This window comes from Myotis yumanensis, unplaced genomic scaffold (assembly GCF_028538775.1).
Source record: "Myotis yumanensis isolate MYYU_CA2020_CCGP unplaced genomic scaffold, mMyoYum1.0.hap1 SCAF_3, whole genome shotgun sequence".
Classification (NCBI taxonomy): domain Eukaryota; kingdom Metazoa; phylum Chordata; class Mammalia; order Chiroptera; family Vespertilionidae; genus Myotis; species Myotis yumanensis.
This window is the reverse complement of record NW_027223754.1, coordinates 146,449,754-146,477,224: the sequence shown is the minus strand read 5'-3', so window position 1 is coordinate 146,477,224 and position 27,471 is coordinate 146,449,754. Positions and strand designations below refer to the sequence as shown.

Genomic DNA, 27,471 nt, shown 5'->3' with positions numbered 1-27,471 from the left:
AACCAACAATGAAAAAGAATTTTTGCGGCAATATTTGGGATTATGACTGGCAGAGGGCAATCCACATAGAAAATCACACATAGAAAACATGATATGTTTAACTTCGATATTTCCAGAAGATATATCCCAGACATTTAAAAAGAGAAGAGGCTAAAAATGGTAAGAAAAAAAATAATACTTTTCCAATTTCTAAATTTAGTTAAAGAGAAAAATAAAAACCTCAATCACCCTTTAGTGTGATCATTACTATTATTTTTAAAATCTAGCTTTCAGCAGATCCACTTCGCTTTCCCTATGAAGAACGTGAATTCTGAGAGTGGTACCGAGGGGTAGCTCCAACTGTGAGAAGGTTGAAAAATAAAGAACAAGAGGTGTTCTCTTCCTTTCCAGACACAGAATGGAACGTCCTGAGCATCACCAGTGAACCAACTCAGCATCACATTGAAATGCAGATTTATCTCATGCAGCCCTTCCGTTAGAATGCCAACCTTGGTCTTGGGGACAAAGGAGAAGAATTGGAGCGTTGGCATATTCTCCAAGTCTCATCCTTACCAGACACCTTTAAAATATGTCACATGTTAGCTTCTAGGGAATGCTTTCTGACTAACCAACAATCTTAGCTGCTTCTATCCTGATGAAAGAAATCCTGGTTCAAGAAGTTAAAGCACTAAAGACATTTCTTACCCTTTCTATGCAAGTGAACAAATACATCATAGGATTTGAGGATTGAAATGCTCAGTGCTTTTTCCAATGTTCATACTATATGGTTTTATTTTTAATCAAAGAGAATATAGAATTAGTAAGGATATGAATGTGCTTTGAGCAAACAAAGTATTGAGAAAATTATATTCCAAAACAAAGTGGGCAGAGGTAATGCATTCTACTCAGATCTAGGAAATGTTGCTAAAAGTTCCATATTGTTTGCTTTCATCCCTCTGTAGGTATCATTCAACTGATTTTTGGTTTCTATTGTTGCCATTGAGAAGCCATTTGTCAGTTACTCTGGTTGTTAATATCATCTCCATTCAGGTGTCTAGTTGCAGATTTATTTTGAGTTATCCAGCCTAGGGTTTATTGTGCTTTTCAAATGTGAGAGCTCATGTCTTTCATCAGTTTTAGAAAATCCATGACCATTATTTCTTCAAATATTACTTCTTGTTTTATATTCTCCCATTTCTTCTCTATAAGACATATGTTGGCCATTTAACTATTACCCTCTCTGTAAAATAAACTCTTTTTCATATTTTTGGTCATTTCAAGTTTCTAGATAATTTCCTTAGCTCTCTCTTTTTTAATCCAGTAATTGTTCAGCTGTGTCTAGCCTACTGTTTAATGAGATTTTTCTTTTTTCATAATAGTGTCTATATAGTAATTATGTCTAGGACTCTTTGGTTTAAAATTCTCCCTAGTCTTTTTAATTTGTAACTTTCTCTTTTCATTTGAGTTTATTATTTTATAATTTGTGCGCTTAATTACAAAAATATAGCTTATACTGTATAGCTTCTATTATTTAATTTTTTGGTGGGTTTATTTCTATTACTTGTTGCTTCTTCTGATTTTCCTTATATTGTTTTACTTGTGTAAACAAGTAAACTTGTGTGTCTCACAATGTTGACTTATGGCTTTTTCTGTGGAAATCCTGTGAACTAGATGCTGAGAGTGTATGCATCCAAAAAGGTTTTGCCTTTGTTTCTGTTAAGTGCCACAGAGCCTTACCAACCCAGTATTACTTTTTATATAAATTACTCCACTTGGCATTTCCTGGCTTTGAATTCTGAATACTCAAGAGAACCTTTTAATTTATCCCAAGAGAAGCCTGGACTAAGATAGATTAATTTCCTGCTATAGTCCTATTTTGGTAGGCGGGTTTATTTTCCTGGTTCACCTTTTCACCAAAGGCCCAGCCCTTGCAGGTGCTCCCTTTATGGAAAGTCTTAGTTCTAACTCCTGGCTTCTGTGAGCCACAGGCGTGGTCTCCATTTCTTGTGTTGTCATTAAAACACAAGTAACCTGTAATTCTCTGGTTTTATGCCTTTTATTCTGTTTTTAATTGCTGGGATTTCCTTCACATTATTTTTTCAAGCTCTGCTGTACCTGTTATTTCATATTTTACCCAGTATAACTGGTTTTGTAATGGAAGGTTTTTCAGGTTATCTTGTCTGCCATATTATCTAAGTTCCATGGATGTATATACACTTTTAACTTTGAAGAATATTTTCCTATCATGAAGGCAAAATGTCATGAATATTAAACAACTGTGCAGGAATTGTTAGTGGCTCAATATGTTTGATAGATTGAGAGTGGGTGAAACTGCTGAGAATGTTATGGGTCATTTTATTATGCCACCTCAGGCTTTCATATAAAATTCATAGAAATGCATTTATTTAGTAAACCATATAGTTAGTTAAGTATATACCTTCATCTCCTGGCCAAATATATATATTTTTTCCAAAATAAATTTCAGAAAAAAAAATCCTTCATCTATTGTAGCAAAAATGGAAAAAAAACAATAAACTTTAAAAAACTTAGATAGGACTCGCCGACTCCAAATTGAAGGGACGGACCCTCATGGCAGAAAGGCCCATGTAACTGAAAGAAAGTTTGACATGAAGCGAGTAGTTTGATGATCACCATCCTTGAGTACAGGAGGAGAAAAGTGGATGTCTGCAGCATGTGCTACCCGTGGCACTTGAAAAAACTGCTCTCAAAAAGACAGCTCCAGCTCCAGGTATTCAATGGCATCTTAACGGGGTTGCTGTAAAGGACTAATGCCTAAACTGTCTCAGCATGGCCTATCGAGGAGGAGGTGGGCGCCGCCATGGTCCCCCAGCGACGTTCTACACTGTTAGCCCTGGACGTCTTTTCACATGTAGAACTCCTACTCATAACATATGCATGGTGTCGGACTTTTTCTACCCGAATATGGGAGGCGTGGAAAGCCACATTTACCAGCTCTCTCAGTGCCTGATTGAAAGAGGACAAAAAGTTATAATTATCACCCATGCTTACAGAAATCGAAAAGGCATCCGTTACCTCACTAAAGGCCTAAAAAACTTTTAAATTGGTGTTGTGAGCCTGGATTTTCTTGATTAGCAGTTGGATTATATTATACTCAGGGTTGCAAGTTATCAAAGGGGTATAAGGGGAAATTCAGTATTCTTAAATTCTTATTATCCTGGGGAAGCCCTGTTGTAGTAATTTTGACAAGAAAACAAAAACAAAAGCTGACTAAAATCAGACTGTAAACCATGCCAACAGGATGACAAAATGCCCTAAAAATGTAAGTAGTGCCTAGGCCAGCACCTTTTGGGAATTACACAATTTTACTTTATTATTATTATTAGAGGTCCGATACATGAAATTCGTGAAAGAGTAGGCCTTTGCAGCTTCAGCTACCTTGATACTCCCTCGCAACCACAGGCAGCTGCCTGGATCCCTCCCTCATAGCTGCAGTGGCTGCAGCCCTGGTTTCGTCCTGGAAGGATGTCCGGTCTAATTAGCATATTACACTTTTATTATTATAGATTGTTGATAATATTACAGATGTCTCCCATTTCTCCCCCTTTACCCTTCTCTGCCCAACCCGTATCCCCACCCTCAGGTCTTCACCACCCTGTTGTCTATGTGGGAGACAAGGAGAGAGAAACACAATTTTATTTTTATGATGCGAAGTACAGAATGAGTATTCTTGTCCATAAGTTAGATCCTTAGAAAAGATGACTAGTATGGAAACAGAATCTAATTTTGGACTTCTTTTTATAAACATCTTGAGTAAGTTGCTTGGATTTTATAACTTCCTTCAAATCTCACTTTCTTAGTGAGGCTCATACACTATATAACACTGCAGCTTATCCTTCCTTCTCAGCCCCTCCCTACAGCCCAGCACACCCACGCTACCTTTTTCTATAGGATTTATCCCTTCTAATATATATTTTTTATTTTTTATTGATTTCAGAGAGGAAGGGAGAGGGAGAGATAGAAATATCAATGATGAGAGAGAATCAATTGGCTGCCTCCTGCACACCCCACACTGGGGATTGAGCCTGCAACCCAGGCATGTGCCCTTGACCAGAATTGAACCTGGGACCCTTCAGTCTGCAGGATGAAGCTCTATCCACTGAGCCACACCGGCCAGGCCCTTCTAATATTTTAATAAACGTATTATGTTTATTGTTTTTGTCGGTCTTCTCTGCCAACTCCAAGAGAGTTAAAATCTACCAAGAGCATAAATCTTTGTGTGTTTTGCTTACTAATATATTTCCAACAACTAAAATAGTATTTGCCACATAGTAGGTGCAAAAATTACTTGCTATACAAATGAATAATTTTTTATTTCATTGCCTATAAATCAGGGTGATAATTCCTGGTCTATCTTTTCTTTACTGAGACATGTGGATACATAGGAGAATTGTGTATCCAATATATATTGATTTATCTGGGAAGCATAAAGTGACCTATTATTTAAATGTCTTAAAGTGTCCATCTTAAATCCATTATTAAGTACATGACAATTTTTCTTATACAATATGTCTTCTATGGCAGCAGAAAACATATAACATTTAGTACTTGGGTAAAGGTCATACCTCATTTTTTTCTTTGAGTTTTGTGATCATAACAATCACAGGGCTATCTTCCTGCCAAACCATCTGCCAGAAATCATTCACGGTGTTGATCATGGGGCCCTGCGTGGCGATGAACGCTTTCTCTCTGCCGCCGTAGCCCTAGTGTGAGTAAAGATACAAAAGATTGGCTCTGAAGTGCATGCCGTGCACTGACAATTTAGGTAAAATATCTCAGAACAAAATGGCTCTGCTCGTCCAAAAGCAACACAGATTTCTGTGGCTTAATTGATCCCAGCAGCACAACCCACATGGCTGTTCTCCCAGCAAGCCAAGCACAGCGCACGGTGTTGCCCGTCAAAATGCTTCGTCCTCACCAGAGCACCCCAGCCACGCACGCACAGGAAAGGAGGACTCACTGTAAAATACCGGCTACCAATGTTGGTTATGACTAAGCAAACAACAACAAAGAACTTGCTCTAACCAAGTTAAGTTAAAAGTAACCTATTCTAAGGAAAAAATATAACCTCAAAGTCCAAATAGTAAGTTGACATGCTCATCAGAAAGAAATGATATTTATTTACTTACCCTGATATAATTAGCATTAATGTAGGTGCTCAATGAATCAGTTACATTTTTTGGTCTTAAACACACTCTGCTGTGGGGATCTAATGAAGAAAACAAGAAAGAGTATATTAAACCGATATATTTAATGTGTCTACATTAAACACATTGCTCTTTTTAAAGTTTCTTAGAACACCAACAACCAGTACATAGAACACCGGTTAACTTATATATTGACTGGCTGACGTGTGCCAGTGTTTGTTGTCGTGTCTGTGTGTCTGTGTCTTGATGCATCTGTGTTTCTTGAGGGACATCTGGGCCCATCTTAATGACTGTTCCTGACATAAATCTCACCCACAAGCCTGACATGGTGAGTTTATACTTCATGCCATTTATTTGTGGGTTCATGATTCTTGACCTCATTTCTCATGTGTGCTCCTTTTCTTGTTCTTTGGGTTTGGAATTTGCACCCACTCTTCCTACTCTTGTCTCTCTTCTGTCCTGCCCAATGACAAACGTTTGGCCTTACTCAAATCCCTCTCACTACCTGGAAGAAGCTGTCTTCAGTTACCATGTGTTTGTTCACCGACAGAACAAATATCTGATACTGAATAGATTATTATAGTGTCTGAAATTCTAACACCACTTTCCATCAAGAAGTTGAAAGATTCTAAGTATTTCCCAAACTGCTATCTGTAAATCATTTCTTCTGTAACATGTAGAATTAGGTCATATAATTTGTAAATGAGCTAATTCTTTATGAATCATGGCGCTATGGAAAATATGGTAGTTATTTTTACCAACATTTACATAAATGAATTAAGATCAAATCATGCCTTTATGATTTCTTTAACCTGGTACATGCTGCGCTTCTTGAAGGCAAGATGGAGAATTTTTACTATCTCTCTAAGACTCAGTGTCTAGCACAGTGCTTAAATATACACTGAGTGGCCAGATTATTATGACCACCTGACGTTTGTAGGCAAATTAGCTATAATTTCAAGCTGAAGTTGCTAGAGGGCCAGACCATTATAAATAGGGAAGCAGGTTGTTTACCACGACAGTAGAAGTGATTTTTTTCTGAAGATATGGGTAAACAACGTGATTTAACAGCCTTTGAATGTGGGATATACTATAGCTGACACTCAATAAATGTCTATGTATTGATTTAAATTGTCCCTTCCATTTCCTAAAGCTAGTTTTATGTTTTCCTTTCTAGCAGTTGTTCTATTGTTCTTCAGACAGGCAAATTCTGAGAGCTTTTTATACCCACTGTTCCTACCTCCTCATCTACCATTCAAGTCTCGTGTACACTCCAATCTATCTTATAATGGTAATGTTAGGTATGCAGACACTACTTTTGCTCATGCCACCTGGACCATTTTGTTACTAAACCAAATGAGCTCAATGTGAGTTTTTTTTTTTTTCATGACCTCTCTGTGGCATTCAAAGAATATTGACCGTATATCTTTTTGAAAGTTCTCTCTTCCTTTGGATTCTGGGTCACAACATTCTGATTTTCCTGATAACTCTTTGAAGGTCTGTTTTCAATCTCCTGCTTATTTTATCTGCTCCCTTCCCCTAAATCTAGAATTCAACTTGGCCCTCTTCTACGCTCATTTGACACTGTTTTGTTAGGTAATTGATTCATTCCCATAACTTTAACTATTAGCTATATCCTGAAGACTCCAAAATGTTTATCTTAGATTAGACTACTCTCCTCAGTTATAGGCCATGTTTTTCTATTTGTTTCTTCTGGATATACCACAGGCTTGTGAAATTCCACATGTCCCATGTGTTCCTGTTAGCCTTCTGTTATTCTTTCTTAGGTGTGCTCCCTCAGCTCCAGAGCCCATGTTGGAAAACTAGTTGACCTACTGGGCTTGACCCTCCACATCCAATTACTCATATTCTCTCTGTTCTATCTCCTAACATGCTTCAGGGTCTATTTTTCTTCTCTCTTCCCATGACTGTCTTCTTAGACTAGAACTTGAGCATGCCATCTTTTCGTATTGCTTTCAATCTTATTGCTGCCAAGGCAGTCTGATCACATCATCCTGCCTAAATGCCATCCCTGGATCCTAATTGCCACAGCAGTATTTCCCAAACTGTAAGTCATTTTTTTCTGTAACATGTAGAATTAGGTCACATAATTTATAAATGAGATAATCTTTAAAAAAGAAGTTTTAGTAATCAAATCAATATAGGAAACACTGGACTTAAACAAAAGTAGAATCACATCCCTTTTACTTCAGGTCTCTTCACGGTCTTTATTATGCTACTGTACCTTGTGAATTTCCGGAACTATTACATATACATTTATTTATCCATTGATCTCATTTTATTATGAATCCTTATTGACAATCCAGACAGCCTAGAGCAGCATTACCCAATAGAACTCTCTGTGATAATGGTAAAGTCTTCCTCATTCTCTAAGGTTCAATACAAGAAATATATTCTTTCTGAAGCCTTCCCTGGATTCCCAGACAGAATCAGGCATTCCTGTCTTTGTGCAGGCTCTCTCCTATTTTAGTATTTACCATCTTATATTTCAGATACTTACATTTCTGCCTTCCCTCAATGGATTTCTGTGAGCCCCTTGAGTGCAAGAGCTATATTTAATTAATTTTTGCATCCTTTGTGATTTCTATTTGGAACGTGGTTCATAGAATGTTTAATATCAGAATTTATTGCTATTAGAAAGAGTAAAACACTGCTTTGGCTATATATATATATATATATATATATATATATATATATATTTAGCAAAGGGAATGGGAAAACTCTCATTTCTTTTCAGTATCCACTGATTATTAGAAGTTTCCACAGACACCCTACACCACTCAGAATTGAAAACGCCTATTTCCTTCAACTTTTATAATGTCTGCAATGTATATGATTTACTCAATGCTTAAACTTCTTAGAAGCAGGTTCCCTGTCAAGCTAAATTAAGTTTATGTTGAAAATTGTTAATTTATAGTATTTACAAGTATTTAAACGTTTCCAAATACATATTATTTAAAACAAGAATACAACATATGACTGAATAGTAGAGGATGTAGGGTTCCAACCAAAGCCTTTTTAATGTTATCTTAGACTAATAAACAGCCAAAAATTAAAAATTTATTTTATCATCATCAACATTTTAATGTGATTATTTTCATCACCACTGTTATAAATTTTCATGTTATGCATTTACATCTACATATTAGTCAAATTCACTATAATAATCTTTACCAGAACTGATATTTCTAGGTTATGTGTTCAATATTTAGCATATCATTTATGATATTTCTGGGCAGTATCAGTAACAATTACAAATATTAACTGAACACTGGTTAATTTCCTTCCTCTCTTCTGCTCCTTTTCATTTTCTTCCTTCTCTCTTCTAGATCTTTTTTCTTATTTATTCCTCTCCCTCCCTCCCTCCCTTCATTCTTCTTCACTTCCTCTCCTCCCTTCTTCACTCATTCCTGTTTCTTTTTTTCCTCTCAACAAATTATTCAACACATACAGATTTGGAAAATAGAACATGTGAACTTTCCTCACCCTCGTCTTTTTAAAATACTTTCTGGCAATCGTAAGTCTCCTATTTAACAGGCAGAAATGATACCTGGAGCCTGGCATTTTGATTGGCATCATATAAGATTTTATCAAAGACTATTCTGTGCTTGAGATTTCCTCTCCAAGAAGAAATGTGTTTGAAGTTTGGAGTCAAGAGAAGAAACGGTTAGATAAGGAACAAGTGTATGACTGCTAGTGGTGGGCAAAGGCAGGGGGGAGTGAGAGGAATAGGATTGCTTTCACAGATGAATCCAAGATAAATGGGAAATGCGAGGAAAGGCAGGGACTGGCCAAACCTCCCAGGTGATTGGGAGTCATCTTCAAATTTGCTGCAGGAGAGAGAGAAGACTGTCCAATATGGCAGCCATTAGCCACATGTAGCTCATTAAATTTAAGTTAAAATAAAATGACATTTAAAAATTGGATCCTTGGGTTCACTGGCTATACTTCAAGCACTCAGTTGCCACACTTGCCCAGTGGTTATCCCCATGGAGATATGAAACGTTCCCATCATTGCAGAGAGCGTTAGTGGACAGTGCTGATCTTGGCAATAAAGATGGTGATTACACAGAAACTCATTTTTAAAGACCCATGTGAAAATTATAAAAGAAAACAGGGATCTTGAATAGGTTTCTTTTGCAACTGTAAGTTTTTCTATATATAGATAGTGTCCCTACTTCCTGGAATTGGTTCTGGGATTAATGATGGATCTATCTTATTTGTTAGAGAGGGAAAGCAGAAATTAACATTAGCTGAGGGCTTACTATTAGTTGAAACTTTCCTAGGGATTTTACACATATTATCATTTAATTCTCCCAGTAGTTCTAGAGGGTAGTATTATTATTACTATTTTTAGGAATAAAGAAAGGATGGCACAGGAATATTAAGTAGCCTGCCTTAATTTGTCAATGTTTTACCTGGGTAGGATTTCAAGTCCAACTCCAATATTTTGCTATAACCACATAACTTGTCTTAATAAGTAGTTAACTTACTTGCATATCTATTCTGTTTTATGTACTTAATATAATAAAACAGAAAAAATAATTTAAGAAACTTTACCAGATATTAAATTTTTAAATATGAAATGATGGTCAGAACAAATAGAATTCTTTAATTTTATCTATATTGTTTTATATTAGTATACATAAGTTGACTGCATGAAAGAAATACACATAAAATTTATTATTATTATAATGCATTGTTTTACAAATCATTTAATATTAATATATGGTCAGTTTTCCCCCCATGCTTTTGCGATTTAGGATGTAGACATGTTTTTCATCACTAATGCTTGTTTATATTGCAAAATAATTTGATATAAATTTGACCTTGGCACTTTAATCAACCACTTAAGAATGTTCTGAGCTGGGCTGACGCTGTCCTTAGAGAAGCAGCTACAATTTAATTTGTTCTTGGCCATCTATATTTCTGTTGCAAACATTCTCAAAATTATTTAACCTCACCATTATTTATAAGCTGACAAACTTTTAAAATTAAAAGTTTATTGTATATAAATGGACAAACAAAGTCAAAACAGAGAAACAGGTTGCCACAGGAGATGGGGGTTAGGGGATCAGGTGAAAAGGTGGAGGGATTGAGAAGTACAGACTAGTAGTTGTAAAACAGCCATGGGGATGACTAAAGGAAGTATAGTCAATAATATTGTAATATCTATGTATGTGGCCAGTTGGGTGCTGGAAGTATCAGCGGGGGGGTGGGGGGGGGCACTTTGTAAAGTATATGTTTGTTTAACCATTATGCTGTGCACCTGAAATGAATACAAAATAATATTGAATGTTTAAAAAAGCTTATTGTAGGTCAAAATAATAAAAACAATCATAACATTTAAAATATAATCAGTTGCTAATTATATTTTATGTAATATTTTAAACTTATATTACAGTCTAAAATAAGCCATAAAGAACAACTTTGCATGTTTGTTCTAGTCTAGTCTAGTTCTAGTCTAGTTTCACAGTGCCTTGTCCAGCCATATGGACTAAATAGTATTTTGTGCAACAGAGGGTGGGGTGGTATTCAGGCTAGAAACATTTTCAACAGAAAATCCATCATTTGGAACTTCAGTTGTCAGCACAGGTGCCCTGGCTCAAGCGACCCACCCAGTTCTGGGAATGGAAAAGCTGACACAGGTCTATGAAGCAGTTGTCTGATATCATCTGGGCAGGAAATGGAGAAGGCTGAACTTAGAAGCAACCCTAATAATTTCCAAATCCTTCTGAGATTAGATGGGTAAATATAATAACTGCAATTGAGGCATGTTCCCTAGTTACCTAGTTTGGTAAATTTTAAATTAAAAAAAGTCTTAACAGAGGAAGAGACAGCAGTCCTAACACAAATTAGTTTTATCCCATTCAGCTAGTTACAGTTATAAAACATCTTTCACAGTGATTATACCTTAGCAAATAGATTCAACTAGTATATGGAACAACTAAAAATATGCTCTAGTAGAGTGACTTTAACAATGCTTTTCCAAGTCCACCAGGAGGGGAATCCCAAAGACCCCATATTTCTTGCTATTACTCTAGATATGGAAAATTTGTTGTCTTATGAGTGAATTAATGGATTGAATTATGAAGACTCCACTATTTCAATGTCAATACCTTAAAGAATCTTGCCCAGCCACCGTGGCTCAGTGGTTGAGCGTTAACCTATGAATCAGGAGGTCGCGGTTCGATTCCCGGTCAGGGCACATGCCGGGGTTACAGGCTTGATACCCAGTGGGGAGTGTGCAGGAGGCAGCCAATAAATGATTCTCTTTCATCATTGACTTCTCTCTCTCTCTCTCTCTCTCTCTCTCTCTCTCTCTCTCCCTTCCTCTCTGAAACCAATAAAAAAGTATTTTAAAAAAATCTTTGTGGTTCTATCATTCCAGAGCTATTGTCATGAGATGTTTATGGATTTTGCCAAAACCCCAATGATATCTGTTTCTTTAGTGATTCAAAATGCTACTCCCTCTCCAAAGTATTTTTACCACTCTAACCAAAATTAATTACTCAGTTCTCTCTACAGTCCTACATCACTTGAGCTAAGTCTCTATCTTGGCTCTTATTACATTGGATGTAATTACTCATTTACATGTCTCTCCTCTCTAGTCCATGATCTCCTTTATCTTACAAACTGTTCCTTATTCCTCGCTAGCTCCAGGCTTCCAGCTCATATCTTAACATCTATAAATTTCATGGAGCCAAATTTAGTTTTAATAGAGTATATAGCAGTGATTCTCAACCTTCTGGCCCCGTAAATACAGTTCCTCATGTTGTGACCCAACCATAAAATTATTTTCGTTGCTACTTCATAACTGTAATGTTGCTACTGTTATGAATCATAATGTAATTATCTGATATGCAGGATGGTCTTAGGCGACCTCTGTGAAAGGGTCGTTCGACTGCCAAAGGGTCGCAACCCACAGGTTGAGAACCGCTGGTCTATAGCAATATTACTCAAAGTGTGGTGCTATTATCATCTGAATGAGAATCACCTGAATGTTTATGAGAAGTACAGATTCCTGGGCCCAATAGCAGACCTACTTACACAGAATCCCCAGAGTGGGGCACAGGACTCTAGATTTTTAATTAGGACTCTAGGTAATTGTTATGTAAAATGAGTTTTTTGGTATAGTTTAATTGGGGTATAATTCACAATTCACCTGTTTACAGTGTGCCTTCACAGAGTTTATTTTTATTCAGAGAATTTGAAACCATCACACCAATCAATTTTACATTTTCTTTTTTTTTTCATTTTTATTGAATTTATTGGGGTGACACTGGCTAACCTTGTTAATAAAATTATACAGGTTTCAGGTGCACAATTCCACAACACATCACCTGTACACTGTATTGTGTGTTCACCACCCTAAGTCAAGTCTCCTTTCATCACCATTTATCCCCCCATCTCCTTCTCCAACTTCCCCCTATCTCCATCTCCCTGGCATTCACCACACTGTTGTCCATGTCCATGAGTCACAACATTTTCTTTATTCAAAAATCAACTCCATACCTTTTAGCAGTCATTCCCATGTCTCCCAACGCTAGGTAATCATTAATGTAGTTTTTGTCTCTATAGATTTGTCTATCTGGACACTTCATATAAGTGAAATGTTACAATAGAAGGTCTTTTGTAATGACTTAGTTCACTCAGCATAATGTTTTCAAGGTTCACCCATGTTGTAGCATGTACCAGCACCTCATTCCTTTTATTGCTGAATAATATTCCATTGTGTGGATACACTGCATCTTATTTATCCATTCGTCAGTTGATGGTCATTTTGGTTGTTTCCACTTTTGGGGCTATTATGAATATAATGCTTTTAAAAATGTGTGTACAGCTTTTGTGTGGGCACATTTTCATTTCTTTTGGGTATATACTTAGGATTTGGATGTCTGAGTTATACAGTAACTCTTGGTTTCACTTTTTGAGGAACTAGCAGACTGTTTCATATGTAGTTGCACTTTTCTACAACCCTACCAGGAATGTAGGAAGTTCCAATTTCTCTACATCCTTGCCAACACTGTCTATTGTCTATCTTTTTTATCATAATCATATGGATGTGAAGTGACATCTCACTGTGGTTTTGATTTCCCTGATAGCTAATGATGTTAAGCATCTCTTCATGTGCTTATTGGCCAGTTATATCTTCTATGGAGGAATGTCTACGCAGGTCCTTTGCCCATTCTTAAAATTGGGTTATTATTTTTTTATAATTGAATTGCAAGAGTTCTTATACATTTCAAATAGAATGTGTAGTTTACAAATTTTTTCCCCCAAATTCTAACTCATCATTCTATTTTTGATGGTGTCCTTTGAAGCACAAAAACTTTAATTTTGATGGCCAAGTTATGTATATTTTCTTTTGTTGTTTGTACTTTTGATGTCATATATAAGAAATCATTGAGGCCCTGAATATTTACAGCTGTTTTATACTAAGAGTTTTATCTTTTACCTTCAGGTCTCTGATTCTTTTTGAGTTAATTTGTATATGGTGAGGCAGGGTCCAATTTTATTTATGTTTTCTGCATGTGAGTATCCTGTTGTCTGAACACCATTTGTTAAAAAGACTATTCATTCCCCCATTGAATTGATAGACACCATCAATGAAAATTAACTATAATGTGTGGCACAATACAATTTTAGAACCATGTACGTACTAGAACTGTGAACTGCCCACTATAATAAGAGTAATACAAGATAAAGTTATTAACCTTAGACCATTTTAAAGATGATTAGACTTATCGTGTTTGCAATTCCAAATTTGGTGTGCATGTGGAAGTCTGACAAAGGGAAATGGTAAGGTAGGGGTAAATGCAAACTATTTAACTCAAGGAACTTACTTGGCAAAATGGTCTTATAACGATTTTTAGTTCCATGACGTGGAATGTCAATTTCTTTGGGATCCACAAAGTTCATCGGTATTTCCTGCAAAAATGAATGATATCAAATTAGTACATCTAATGCTTCCACAAAGAAAATCTTCACAGGGGGGCATCTGATCTAAAGCTCTCTGGACTTCAAAGTCATTTATAAACAACAGCCTACCACCTCTGGCGGACCAACACCCTTCCTTCCATAAACATATCAGCGGCACCCTGGCAAGCTGACTCTGAGAAACAGTTCTCTGCGTTAGAAAGCTCTATTTTACATGTAGTTACTTGAAAAATATAAAAATTTGGTTAGATTTTAAGAATCCTGTTCTATATAGTTGCTGAAAATATATAAACAGGAAGCTGAAAACTGATATTTTAGCAATGTATTCAAATTTCTTCAAATCTTTCTTTTCAGGGCCCAAAATTTCTCTCTGATGAATTCTCTTTTGACATTAATTGTGACTCTTTTAAGACTATTAAAACCTCCCTCTCTGAATGGCAAATATAAAGGGCTTTTGTGTTGATTCAAGTGATGACAGTGTGATTTTTTTTTTTTTTTTGTATTAAAGAATGGCCTGTAATTGTTCTGTTCCTATTGTGGCTTCAAATGCAATATTTTTAGTGAAGGGCATCCAGGCACTGTTTTCTCCCACTTAAGAATATTCTTATTCAGTAAGATTATATTTCATATGTCTTAGATAATTGGAGTCAGAATAATGACAGCAGAAGTGGCTCTGTGGAAATGAATTAGACCCAAAAGATGAACATCTGTAGCTACTTGGCAAAAACACCAATAAGCCTGTGTTCAAAAGGGTGGAAACAAATATGCAAGCATTTGGTTATACAAAATACTATGTTCTCTAACTTAAAATTCCACAAAGGATTGCTAAGATAAGGTTAATGTGAAATAAAATAACTGTTATTTCTATATTATATAAAGCAATATTTTTTGTTATTTAAACTTTTTCTCCTGAAAACTATACTCAAAAGCCTAGTAGTCATTGAAATAAAAGGAATTATCAATAAATTAGTTCAAATTGTTCTACTTTTCAGTAGAGCTAAAATTTTGAGAAAAGCCTGACTATACTATGAATTTGAGACTTGCTCTATAAAGAGGAGTAACATATTTTTAAAATGTTTCCTAAACTTGCATTATTCTAGATAGTTATAATATTAATCCCTACTCTCTACTCTAACTAAAGGTTAAAATTCTCAGTCCAAGTTACCAAAATAAGCAAAATTGTTGAACAGTCAGTAGAAACCACATATTCATGTTTGGCAATTTCAAAGAGGTCAGTCTGTTTTGGCAAAGCCACAGAGTCAGTGATATCTTTATTCCTCCTGTGCTCCTTCCTGCTTTCTGACTCACACTAATTTGTCATCTTCCAGCATTATCTCTCTTCTCAGCTTCCTTGTTGCCCTATCTTTCCTTTAAGGAAAGCAGGCTATGTTAAGGGCTCGTCTTTTTTTAAAAAAAAAAATTTTATTGATTTATTACAGAGAGGAAGGGAGAGGGACAGAGAGTTAGAAACATCGATGAGAGAGAAACGTCGATCAGCTGCCTCCTGCACACTCCCCACTGGGGATGTGCGCAACCAAGGTACATGCCCTTGACCAGAATCGAACCTGGGACCCTTGAGTTCATAGGCCAATGCTCTATCCACTGAGCCAAACCGGTTAGGGCAGGGCTCATCTTAAAGAACAAAGACTCTCTGTGATTCTAGAAAAGAATAATGGGTGTACCTTTGGCTAGTTGTGCGATCATTGACTAGTTGCTTTATTTCACTAAGTCTACACTACGAAGTCTACTTAAAAAAAACTGCATGTTTGTGTTTTACTTTAAACACTTAATAATCATTGATGAGGCTAATAGTAGATCTAATCCATTGCTGGATCTTTCACCATTAGGGTAATTGAAATATCTGAAATGACCTGAGAATGATCAATTTATTACTCTCAATAGTTATAGCTTAAGATGCACAACTGACGTAAGATGCAAAGTGATCTTCTAATATGACATGGACATTCCCCTTGGGTAACAATTAGGCCAAAGAAGACCTAATCTGTATACATGTTCTCTGAGTAGAAATGTGTTATCATGAATTAAGTTATCACGGCAACACTAAGTCACCATAATTTTTAGGTGAAACTCACAATCACTTTTATACCACATTTGATCTTCTCGTGTGTTCCATAGTTCATTAAGGAGCACCTGGTTGCTCAAGTAACAAAACCAGGGTATCGCTCTGACTTGCTCTTCAAAGACAGCAAGGCTGTTCCCTCTTTCTGGAATGCTCTTCTCTGCCTGCTCCTCTTGCCAATCCTTTGCCTGGCCATCTCCTCCATAGTCTGCCTCAATGGAGTTATCACATTCTAGTTTGAACACATCAATAGTTGATGAGCTACAGGGTAGATCTAAAACCTTGCACTTAACCTTTTAACTGTAACCATTTTTATTGTTCCGTGCAGGGTGGGGCCATCTTAGTATGTGCCTCTAGTAGTGGCTCGTTTATCATAATACCTAACGAAGGGCAAATAATAACAGGCTCACCATGAATTCACTCTGGAGTAAATGTGAACTTGCCACGACGTCCCTCAGTTGTGATCTTGTGAGAATTCGGCTGGCTGACTGTAGATACTCCATTGCCACCTTCTCCCGGGGGGTTGGAACAGCCACGAAGGGTTCAACATTCCCTAAGCTGCTCATGTCCAATGTAAGAGATACGTTGGACCCTCTTCTGCATGGGAGAAGAATGTTATTAGGATTAAACACCACATAAATTATTCTTGTAGCATAAAATTGTCTTTTTGGACATACACACAATTCGGTAAGCACCTTTACTGATATATATCCAAATATCTTTTTCTCTTATGATACCATAGTTGAGTACAGCAACTATTATTATTTTTAACTCCTTTGGATCATTGCACTAGGATTATGGGACAGCATTCTGGATACCCCAAAACATCACCTACCTGTTAGAGGGACGTTTGCCCCGTCATTCGTTTTGTTTGTGTGCATGTTGGTGGTGAGCGACATGGCTCCTGTATATCTGGGTGAAAGGTCAACAGATGGAGAGGAGCAAAGAATGGTTTTGCTTTCAGGTTGAGAATTTTAATCTATTTTTAGTGGGAAAGCAGTTTTGACATTTTCTCAATCCAGTTCTTCTGGCCTTTAAGTTGGCAGAAATTCCTTTGTGATTCTGATAATAGTTTTTAGTGTACTTGTGAGAATTCGGCTTCTGCTGGTTTCATAGGTACTTTAGTAAGGGATTGCTAAGCACACACCATTTTAAACCATTATTCTACTCAGTCAATTTTCAGTTCTAAAAGACAAAGGTATCTGCAATCTGTCACCTGAATGACACCGAGTGCCCCAGCAGTTTAGTAGCAGGTAAGTAAGGTCTATCCATTCAGAGTGCTCAGAGCACATGCATGAAGTAAGAGGCATGAGAGTTGGGCCTTGAAAGTGAAAGTTCAATGGGTTCATTTGGGGTCGAGGGTTATTTCAGATAAAGAGCCTGACAATAGAAAAAGTGTGGGAACAGGAAGTGATAAGCTATCTTTGAGAAATAGCATATAAGCAGTTTTTGGAATTGAGGGACACAGTTATGTAGGAGAGATGAGAGAGGCAAGAATCATAGAAACTGTAAGACCAGAAAAAGCCTGCTCAAGCCCAGAAAAGAGAGCATTCAGAACATTAGCGAATATCAACTTCTGTTTTGGCTTCCCACAGCATCCCAGCCCAAACCTGGGACGAGAAGCCTCTGAGATGCCAGGCTCCCTCTCCAGCTCCTGGCCTGAGCCTTGCGTTTTCTGATGGAGCCACAGCCGGCATCTGAGCAAACCCAGGTGTGAGGGGTCATGTGACCACTTGGGAGAATGTGTGCTTGCTGGGCCATGCCTCTGGGTGGACAAACAGTGCTCCACACTCTGCCTCCTTTGAGATTTTTAATAAAATAATCTCATGCAGGGAAAAATAGATAGACCCAGTGAGTAAATTTTCTAAGGCTTCTGTGATCAACAGAGCCATGAAAGCATTTCCATGCAAACTCTTACTAAAGGAAGAATGGTTTTTGTCTGACAAGAGAAGAAAGGAAATGAATATTTATTAAACACCGATTATTTGCCAAGCACCTGCTCTAAGCACTTTTGCACATGTATCTGAATCTTCACAGGAGCTCTGAGGAATTACTTGCACCCATTTCACAGGTGAAGAAAGGACTAATTTAGGAACACAATAGTGAAGCAAAGGTTCAACCCAACTTAGAATTTAAAACTCCAGCTCTGTCTGCTTTGCCACCCAAAAACAAGGGTAGGTGGGCAGGTCATGTTAGACTATACCGTTCCCTCCATAGAGTTGAAGTCTATTGTTGGGAGGAAGGTCAAGATTGACTGCAGTATAATGTGGAGACAATACAGTTTGCAGGGCTAAGAACTCAATGTTTACAGTCATATTCATCTGGGCCCAAACCCTGCCTCTCTCATGGTGCTGTGGTGCACCTTTGGTGCTGTGTAGCCTTATTGCATCTCAATTTCCTCCTCTTTTATTTTTATCCTCACTCGAGGACAGAGAGAGAGAAAGAGGTTGCCCTCCTTATGCATCCTGACCTGGGATGGAACCTGTAACCCAGGTATGTGCCCTGACTGGAACTGAACCGGCAACCTCTCAATGCACAGGATGATGCTCAACCAACTGAGCCCATCCAGTCGGGCTCCTCTCTTTTGTAAAACACATAGTTAAGTGTCCTTACCTCAGAGGATTATTACCAGTGGTAAACAGATAGTGTAATTAAATGGTTTATAAAAAGCTATGCCTATCATTAAATTTAAGTAATAATGAATAAAGTCCTACTGAACTCCCACCTTCTGCTTCTCTAAGGGATTTATTTTAAGAGCTCTTCACAAAAACTTGAAAATTGTTTACACTGAGATTAACTTTAATATTTAAAAGTCAATGGATAGAATCTACACCTTTGTCACTAAAAAAATAAAATAAAAAAATATGTCTTTCTTGATTACCTATTTACCTTAAAATTTTCCTTTATTATGGCAAGTCCATTTCCTCCGAACCCTAAACAATTCCAGAGCACTTCACCCTAACACCTCAGACAATGTCTCAAAGTTCAGTAGGAAGTTAAGCTTGCACAGGCTGTTGCCCTTACAGAGTACATTGCCACAAAGCAGCCCTTGGCCTGGTAAGGCCTTTCCTACCCTGGCTGTGAAATATGACCATAGGATGCCCTTACCTTGGAGAAATCTCTGCTTTTGTTAATTCTTATATTTAAGGAGCAAACAATATTTAGTTTTATTGAAATGTGGTGGAATTAGGAAATTGTGTCAGTAAAATCAACTTAAAGTTTGAAAACTTAGTCATGTCTTGTGCTTGAAAGGATTAACTACACATCCATACAGATTTTAAAATGTTATATTTTTTTGTTACAAAAACATGTTTATTGTAGCAAATTTGTATAATTCAGAAGTTTTTAAAGAGGAGTTAAAATCACTCAGTCACTCAAACTTCACTAGCATTTAAACTGATTTTTAAATTTTGCTATTTTATAGGTAGTAATGGTTTATTGTTTTACTTTTTCTTTCTTTGGTTAGAGAGAAATACATTTTCATATAACTCCCTTCATTTATCGATCCTTATCTTTAAGAATTGTCTGTTCATGCTCTTTCTTAATGTTTACATTATGACATTAATGTATTTATTATTGATTACTATGATAGATAAGTTAGTAGTTATTTTTTAAACATATCTGTTATAAATGTACAGTTTACTGTTGCCTTAAAATACTAAGAATTTTTAAACAGTTATATTTATATTCAGTTAAACATATTAATCTTTTCTTATGTGGTTTCTTACATCATTCAACTTTTCCTGGAAGTTAAGATTTTTAAAAAGTTAATCTTTTAACCTACTTGTAATTTATTTTGGGATATGGTAAAGGTGAGAATCACCTGGGTTTTCCCCCAAATAAATTATCAAAAATTTTAATACATTTACTGAACAATCTAGAGAAGATCTTCACATATTTTTAGATATTAAGTTCTTAACTAGCAATACTGACTAATGATCTGGAGAAGAAAATTACTCTTTACTGAAGTAAGAGAATGTGAATTTGTTCTACAGTATTCATAAACCAAAGTGATAAGAAGTGAGGACAGAATCAAAAAGACATTTTAAAAATAAAACAGATATAATAATTTAAGAGAAAATTCAAATTAAGATACAGGAAAAAAAAGGGAAAGGACTTAGAGGAAAAAAATCAACAGAAATATTAGGACACCTGGACCTTTAATAAAAACAAAACATAGAAAACTAAGAGCACCAACTCCTATTAAAACTTTGTTTCTGTACTGTTGTGTGACTCTGGACAAACTGTTCAGACTTTTTTTTTTATGCCTCAGGTTGCTGTTGGACAAAAGGAAACATAATAAAAAGCTTTATCAAGTTCCCACTGTAGCACCAATTATTATTTATGCCAAAAAATAAATAAGAGGGAGGAAATTCAAAAGATATCAATGCAAACAATTGAAGGAAAAAGCAAATTCTTAAGGAAAGGTAAAAGGAATGCAATAAACAGCATGTTAATGACAAGTAAAAAGGAATGCATGTATAAATAAATATTATGGACCAGGGCCACACATTAATTTCAGCAAGAGAATATAAACAATTCTCTGTTGAAACTGTTGAATCCTGCATCAGTGCTCCTAAGGACAGAAAGGTGAGAGGAAAAACACAGCTAAAAAACAAACAAACAAACAAATGAGACACTACATTTGAGTCTTGGAATAACTCAAAACTAGGCATTTATTTTCCTGGTAGTTGGGACTGTGCTGGATTTTAGAAGTTGGATTTTAGCAGGAGGGATAGGCTTTCTACCCTGTGGCTCCAATTCTCATATCTGGCTGATCCTTTAGCAGTATCTTGGCCATTAACAACAGTAAGATTTCAAGCCTGGCACCTCATTTAGAACCCAATAAGGAATGGAAATGGGAGTCAGAAAATAAAATGAAACAATGACCGTTTTGCCTGTCATCCAGGAAGATGTACTTTGGAAACTATTACATTATGAAATTAAGCTCCAGTGGGAAACGGTGGCAGCTGCTTATCTTGAAGTACTTGAAACCAGAACAGAAAAATATGCATCAAAAGATTATAAGAAGAATTAATAATTTAGGGCAAATGTAAGCAGATTTGATCTTTGAGAGCTTTTCCAATCATAATTCTTTTTGTTGTTCTGTAAAGAATAGTTTGTTCAGAGCTGTCTTTATTAATATACAACCGCCACGGTGAGAAGTTGGAAGTTTAATATGGACATCCTCTCCAGATCTGAAATGTTGTGAGTCTGAGACCTTTAGTCCAACCTTCCCTCCTGGTGTGTTATAATCATAACTAGAGGCCCGGTGCACAAAAATTTGTGCACTCGGGGGGCAGGGGGTGGGGAGGTTCCCCAGCCCGGCCTGTGCCCTCTCGCAGTCTAGGACCCCTTGGGAGATAATGACCTGCTGACTTAGGCCTGCTCCTGGGTGGCAGAGGGCAGGCCCAATCCCTAGGTGCAGCCCCTGATCGGGCTCAGAGCAGGGCCGATTGGGGAGTTGGGACGCCGCCCCGTCATGCACAGAGCAGGGTGGATCGGGAGGTTGCGATGCCACCCTCAGTCACACTCAGGGTAGGGCCGATTGGGGGGTTGGGGCACTGCCCCCTGTCACACTCAAGGCAGGGTCAATGGGGAGGTTGCGGCACCACCTCCTGTCATGCACAAAGCAGAGCCGATCAGGGGATTGGGGCGCTGCCCCCTGTCACTCACAGAGCAGGGCCCATCAGGGGGGTTGGGGCTCCGTACCCTGTCACACACAGAGCAGGGTCAATCAGGGGGTTGGGGAGCTCCCTCCTGTCATGCACAGAGCAGGGCCGATCAGGAGGTTGAGGAGCTCCCCCCTGTCACTCACAGAGTAGAGCCAATATGGGAGTTGGGGCACTGCCCCCTGTCACACACAGAGCAGGGCCAATCAGGGGGTTGGGGCGCTGCACCCTGTCACACTCAGGGCAGGGCCAATGGGGAGGTTATGGCTCTATCCTGTCACACACAGAGCAGGGTCCTTGGAGGGGGGTTGGGGCGCCACCCTCTATCACCCACAGAGCAGGGCCCATCAGGGGGTTGGTGCACTGCACCCTGTCAAACACAGAGCCGCAGGGCAATCAGGGGATTGGGGAGCTCCCCCCTATCAGACACAGAGCAGGGCTAACCAGGGGGTTTGGGCTCTGCCCCCTGTCACACTGATCCCGGTGCCAGGAGGCATATTACCCTTTTACTATATAGGATAGAGGCCTGGTGCATGGGTAGGGGCTGGCTGGTTTTCCCTGAAGAGTGTCTTGGATCAGGGTGGGGCTCCCCACTGGGGTGCCTGGCCAGCCTGGATGAAGGGCTGAGGGCTGTTTTCCAGCTGGCAAGTGACTAAAGCTTCCAACCGCTCCTTGTTTTCTTTTCCTTTTTTTTTTTAATTCTGGGTCAGCTTTAGCTCTGAGGCCTCACTGCTGAAAACATGGATACAATGTTTTGGTCCGGCTGGCTTTCAGTCAGGCTGGTTTCTGGTGTTTTGTTTACCTTCTTATTTGCAACATAGTACATAGTTGCTTAGAGTTGCAGTTGAGAGGCCGGCAAGTGAGGTGGGGAATGTTGGAGTCCGCAGCAAGCAAGCCTCATGCTCGCTTCAGTGCCTGGCTGCCGGCAGCCATCTTGGCTGACAGTTAATTTGCATATACTCACTGATTAGCCAATGAAAAGGGTAGCGGTCGTACCCTAATTACCATGTTTCTCTTTTATTAGTGTAGATGGTCACAAATTCGACACCCTTGCTTAATCATAAAGGTGAGCTTAACCTCATCTCCCCAACTTGATTTTTCTGATTCAATTTTGCTCATTCAGTTTGTCCACAAATTTAGTTTTCTAAGGGGCTTCCAATTAAAAATAAAAGAATATTTTGTTCATTTGCACAATAAAGGAGAAAACCATGGTAAATGGACTGGCTTCTACAGTTCTTTGAAACTCCAGATTCTATCACTTTAAAACTCCAAGGGTGATGGTATTTAATGAACATTTTACTGTTTCTCTTCATGTCTTTATCTTCAAATAAATTATATAGAGTGCTAACCCCATTCCTGGATCACTTGACAGATGAGAGGGTAAAAAGAAAATGATATGGAGTGCTAGGGAGAGTTAAATTGTGACTTAAATTCAAAGCTCTTGGAAAGTTAAATGTGACATAACTGCAGTATTACTAATTTCTAGAAGCTGAGAGTAATGACTAGGTATTGTGAGCATCCATAGTAAAACTTCTCAAAGGAAATCCTGTAGGGAAGAAATGCAATAAGTGCAAAAGGTACCAGGCCCAGGCCCAGGGAGATGATTAATGAATTTCACTTTAAAGCAGAAAGAAAAATTTAAAACAGAGAACATTTTTGGTGGAGGAAGTGATTGATTTCCCTGCTTGGAAGCACCTACATCAGTAGGTGGACTGTTGCTCTCCTCTTTGAGTGATTACATAAACAACTTTTGAATTAATATGATGATATCTAACCTTTCATGTATGCATAAAACAACCAAATTTGCTTTTATTATTTTAAAAATAAAAACAATTATTTAAAAACACATTGAAATTGTTGCATTGTTCTTTAAGCATTGACCTTGGAATCTGAGTTTATTTATTTGTTTTGGGATCTGAGTTTAAATCAATGCTTCATTTAGGTTCAGGCTCAAACTCCTTATTCTGCAAATGGGGGTAATAATTAAGCTCACAGGATTGATTTACATTATAAAAGTTAAAGAAGCAGAAAGTTGTAAACATTTCCAGCCCAGTATCTGACATATAACATACATATCTGAATGATTGCAATAATTAATAATGATCACATGGCAATTCTTACTTCACTCTATGCACACATGGTTAGCTATGTGGGAGCTATTATGACATATACACTGATAAATATTTGAAGAAGGAAAGGTTGGGAAAGTTGGTTAGTGGAGAATTAGTAGCAGTGTTACATATGCAAAGTCAGTGGTCATCTAAGTTGTAACCATTTTTCATACCTCAAGCCTTTCTTACTTCATATCCTGAAAATTAGAAACTTTTTTTCAGGTTCAAAAATAATACATGTGAGAAACCAAGATGGTCGCATAGGTTAACGCCGGAGTTTGCTGCCTCGAACAACCACTTCAAAAATACAACTAAAAGATGGAACGGACATCATCCAGAACCACAGGAAGGCTGGCTGAATGGAAGTTCTACAACTAGGAGGAACCGAGAATCAGAGGAGGCGCAGTGCTGAAGTAAAATACTAAGGTGCGGAGTGCGCGCGGCTCGGGCTGGTGGCTGAGGGCGAGGTTGTCTGTTTCAATCCGGAGGGAGCCTCAGACTCAGAGCTCCAGATCTGGGCGAGTCTCTAGGGACCCAGACTCAAACAGGAGAAGCAGGTCTGTCTGGCAACGGTCCCTCCGAGGTTTGCAGCTGTTGCTGGGACAGAGAGGCAGAGCCCCTGGGGACGGACTGAGAGCAGCCATAACTGCTCCCTCCTCCGCCCTGTTGATCCCGTGGGACCCACCCTGCCCAAGCCCTGCACAGAGGCATTTGCCGGATAGCCTCAGGCAAAGGCTAGATTAGCACCTCCCTAGAGGACACAAGTTCTTCCACTGCAAACACAGCTGATTATCACAGCCAGTCGGCCTGGAGGTCAAATCCCTCTAGTATTAACTATAACAATCAAGGCTTAACTACAAAAAGACTGTGCACAAACACCACTAGGGGGTGTATCAAGAAAGCATAAAAAATGCGGAGACAAAGAAACAGGACAAAACTATCAAGGGAGGGTATTGAGTTCAGAACCACACTTTTGAGGTCTCTCAAGAGGCTTCTAGAGTCTGTTGATAAACTTGATGAGATGTACAGGAAATCTAATGAGACCCTCGATGGTGTGATAAAGGACCATCTAGAAAGTAAGCATACACTGACTGAAATAAAGAATATTATACAGGGAGAGACCAAGATGGCGGCGTAGGTAAACACCGGAGACCGCTGCCGCAAACAACCATTTCAAAAATACAACTAAAAGACTGAACGGACATCATCCAGAACCACAGGAAGGCTGGCTGAAGAGAGACTCTACAACTAGAAGGAAAGAGAACAGCAAATCGAGGCTCAGAGGCGGCGCAGTGTGGAAAATACAAAGGTACCGAGGTGCGCGCGCAAAGCGGGCTGGTGGCTGAGGGCGCGGTTGTCGTTTTCGGTCGGGAGTGAGTCTCAGACTCTGGGCTCCAGATCCGGGCGAGTCTCTAGGGACCCAGACTCAAACGGGAGAAGCAGGATTATCCGGCATCAGTTGGGACCTGAGGGCAGCTTTCTCTCCGAGGTTTGCAGTGGCTGCCGGGGTTCTGAGAAGCAGAGCCTCTGGGAACGGGACTGAGCGTGGCCATAACTGCTCCCTCCGCCCGCCCTGTTGATCCCGCCCCGCCCAAAGCCTGCGCACAGCCATTTGCCGATTGCCTCAGGCAAAGGCTGGATTAGCACCTCCCCAGAAGGCAGACGTTTTCCACACAGCTGATTTCCACAGCCAGCCGGCCTGGTGGTCAAACCCCTCTAGTGTTAACTACAACAATTAAGGCTTGGCTAGAACAAGACTGCGCACAGAGACCACAAGGGGGTGCACCAAGAAAGCATAAAAGATGCGGAGACAAAAAAACATGACAGAAATGGAGGATATGGAGCTAAGAATCGCAATTTTGAGGGCTTGCCATAAATTTGTGCAGAGCCTCACGAAAACTAATGAGACCCTCGATGCTACGATAAAGAAATTAGAAAGTAAGCATACACGGACTGAAATAAAGAATATTATACCCAATAGCAGACCAGAGGAGTACAATAATCAAACCAAAGATTCCACAAAAAACACCCAATTGGAAAAGCAAAATGAAAAAAGAATCCGAAAGTGTGAAGATAGTGTAAGGAGCCTCTGGGACAGCTTTAAGCGGTCTAATATCAGAGTCATTGGAGTGCCAGAAGATGAGAGACAGCAAGATATTGAAAACCTATTTCAAGAAATAATGGCAGAAAACTTCCCCCACCTGGTGAAAGAAATGGACTTACAGGTCCAAGAAGCGCAGAGAACCCCAAACAAAAGGAATCCAAAGAGGACCACACCAAGACACATCATCATTAAAATGCCAAGAGCAAAAGACAAAGAGAAAATCTTAAAAGCAGCAAGAGAAAGAGGCTCAATTACCTACAAGGGAATACCCATACGACTGTCAGCTGATTTCTCAACAGAAACTTTGCAGGCCAGAAGGGAATGGCAAGAAATATTCAAAGTGCTGAATACCAAGAACCTACAACCAAGATTACTTTATCCAGCAAAGCTATCATTCAGAATTGAAGGTCAGATAAAGAGCTTCACAGATAAGGAAAAGCTAAAGGAGTTCATCACCGCCAAACCAGTATTATATGAAATGCTGAAAGGTATCCTTTAAGAAGAGGAAGAAGAAGAAAAAGGTAAAGATACAAATTATGAACAACAAACATGCATCTATCAACAAATGAATCTAAGAATCAAGTGAATAAATAACCTGATGTACAGAATGAACTGGTGATTATAATAGAATCAGGGACATAGAAAGGGAATAGACTGACTATTCTTGGGGGAAAAAGGGGTGTGGGAGATGCGGGAAGTGACTGGACAAAAATCATGCACCTATGGATGAACACAGTGGGTGGGGAGTGAGGGTGGAGGGTGGGGTGGGTGCTGGAAGGAGGGGAGTTATGGGGGGAAAAAAGAGGAACAAATGTAATAATCTGAACAATAAAGATTTAATTTAAAAAAAAAAAAAAAAAAAAAAAAAAAAAAAAAAAAAAAAAAAAAAGAATATTATACAGACTCCCAACAGCAAACCAGAGGAGTGCAAGAATCAAGTCAAAGATTTGAAATGCAAAGCAGCGAGAAACACCCAACCAGAAAAGCAAAATGAAAAAAGAACCCAAAAATACGAAGATAGTGTAAGGAGCCTCTGGGACAGCTTCAAACGTACAAACATCAGAATTATAGGGGTACCAGAAGATGAGAGAGAGCAAGATATTGAAAACATATTTGAAGAAATAATGACAGAAAACTTCCCCTACCTGGTGAAAGAAATGGACTTCCAAGTCCAGGAAGCACAGAGAACCCCAAACAAAAGGAATCCAAAGAGGACCACACCAAGACACATCATAATTAAAATGCCAAGAGCAAAAGACAAAGAGAGAATCCTAAAAGCAGCAAGAGAAAGAAACTCAGTTACTTACAAGGGAATACCCATACGATGGTCAGCTGATTTCTCAACAGAAACTTTGCAGGCCAGAAGGGAGTGGCAAGA

General features: G+C 38.5%; 1 protein-coding gene across 3 annotated transcripts in view; it reads right to left on the bottom strand.

Moving 5' to 3' along the window:
* Window positions 1-27,471, bottom strand: part of PTPRR (protein tyrosine phosphatase receptor type R) — a 257,394-nt gene that overhangs the window by 32,812 nt on the left and 197,111 nt on the right. For all 3 annotated transcript variants that reach the window (XM_070409730.1, XM_070409727.1, XM_070409729.1), the window contains exons 7-10: window positions 16,617-16,803; window positions 14,033-14,117; window positions 5,148-5,227; window positions 4,584-4,721 (exon numbers count right to left, since the gene is read on the bottom strand). In XM_070409730.1, coding sequence (XP_070265831.1) covers window positions 4,584-4,721; window positions 5,148-5,227; window positions 14,033-14,117; window positions 16,617-16,803 — 490 coding nt within the window. The remainder of the gene's footprint in view (window positions 1-4,583; window positions 4,722-5,147; window positions 5,228-14,032; window positions 14,118-16,616; window positions 16,804-27,471) is intronic.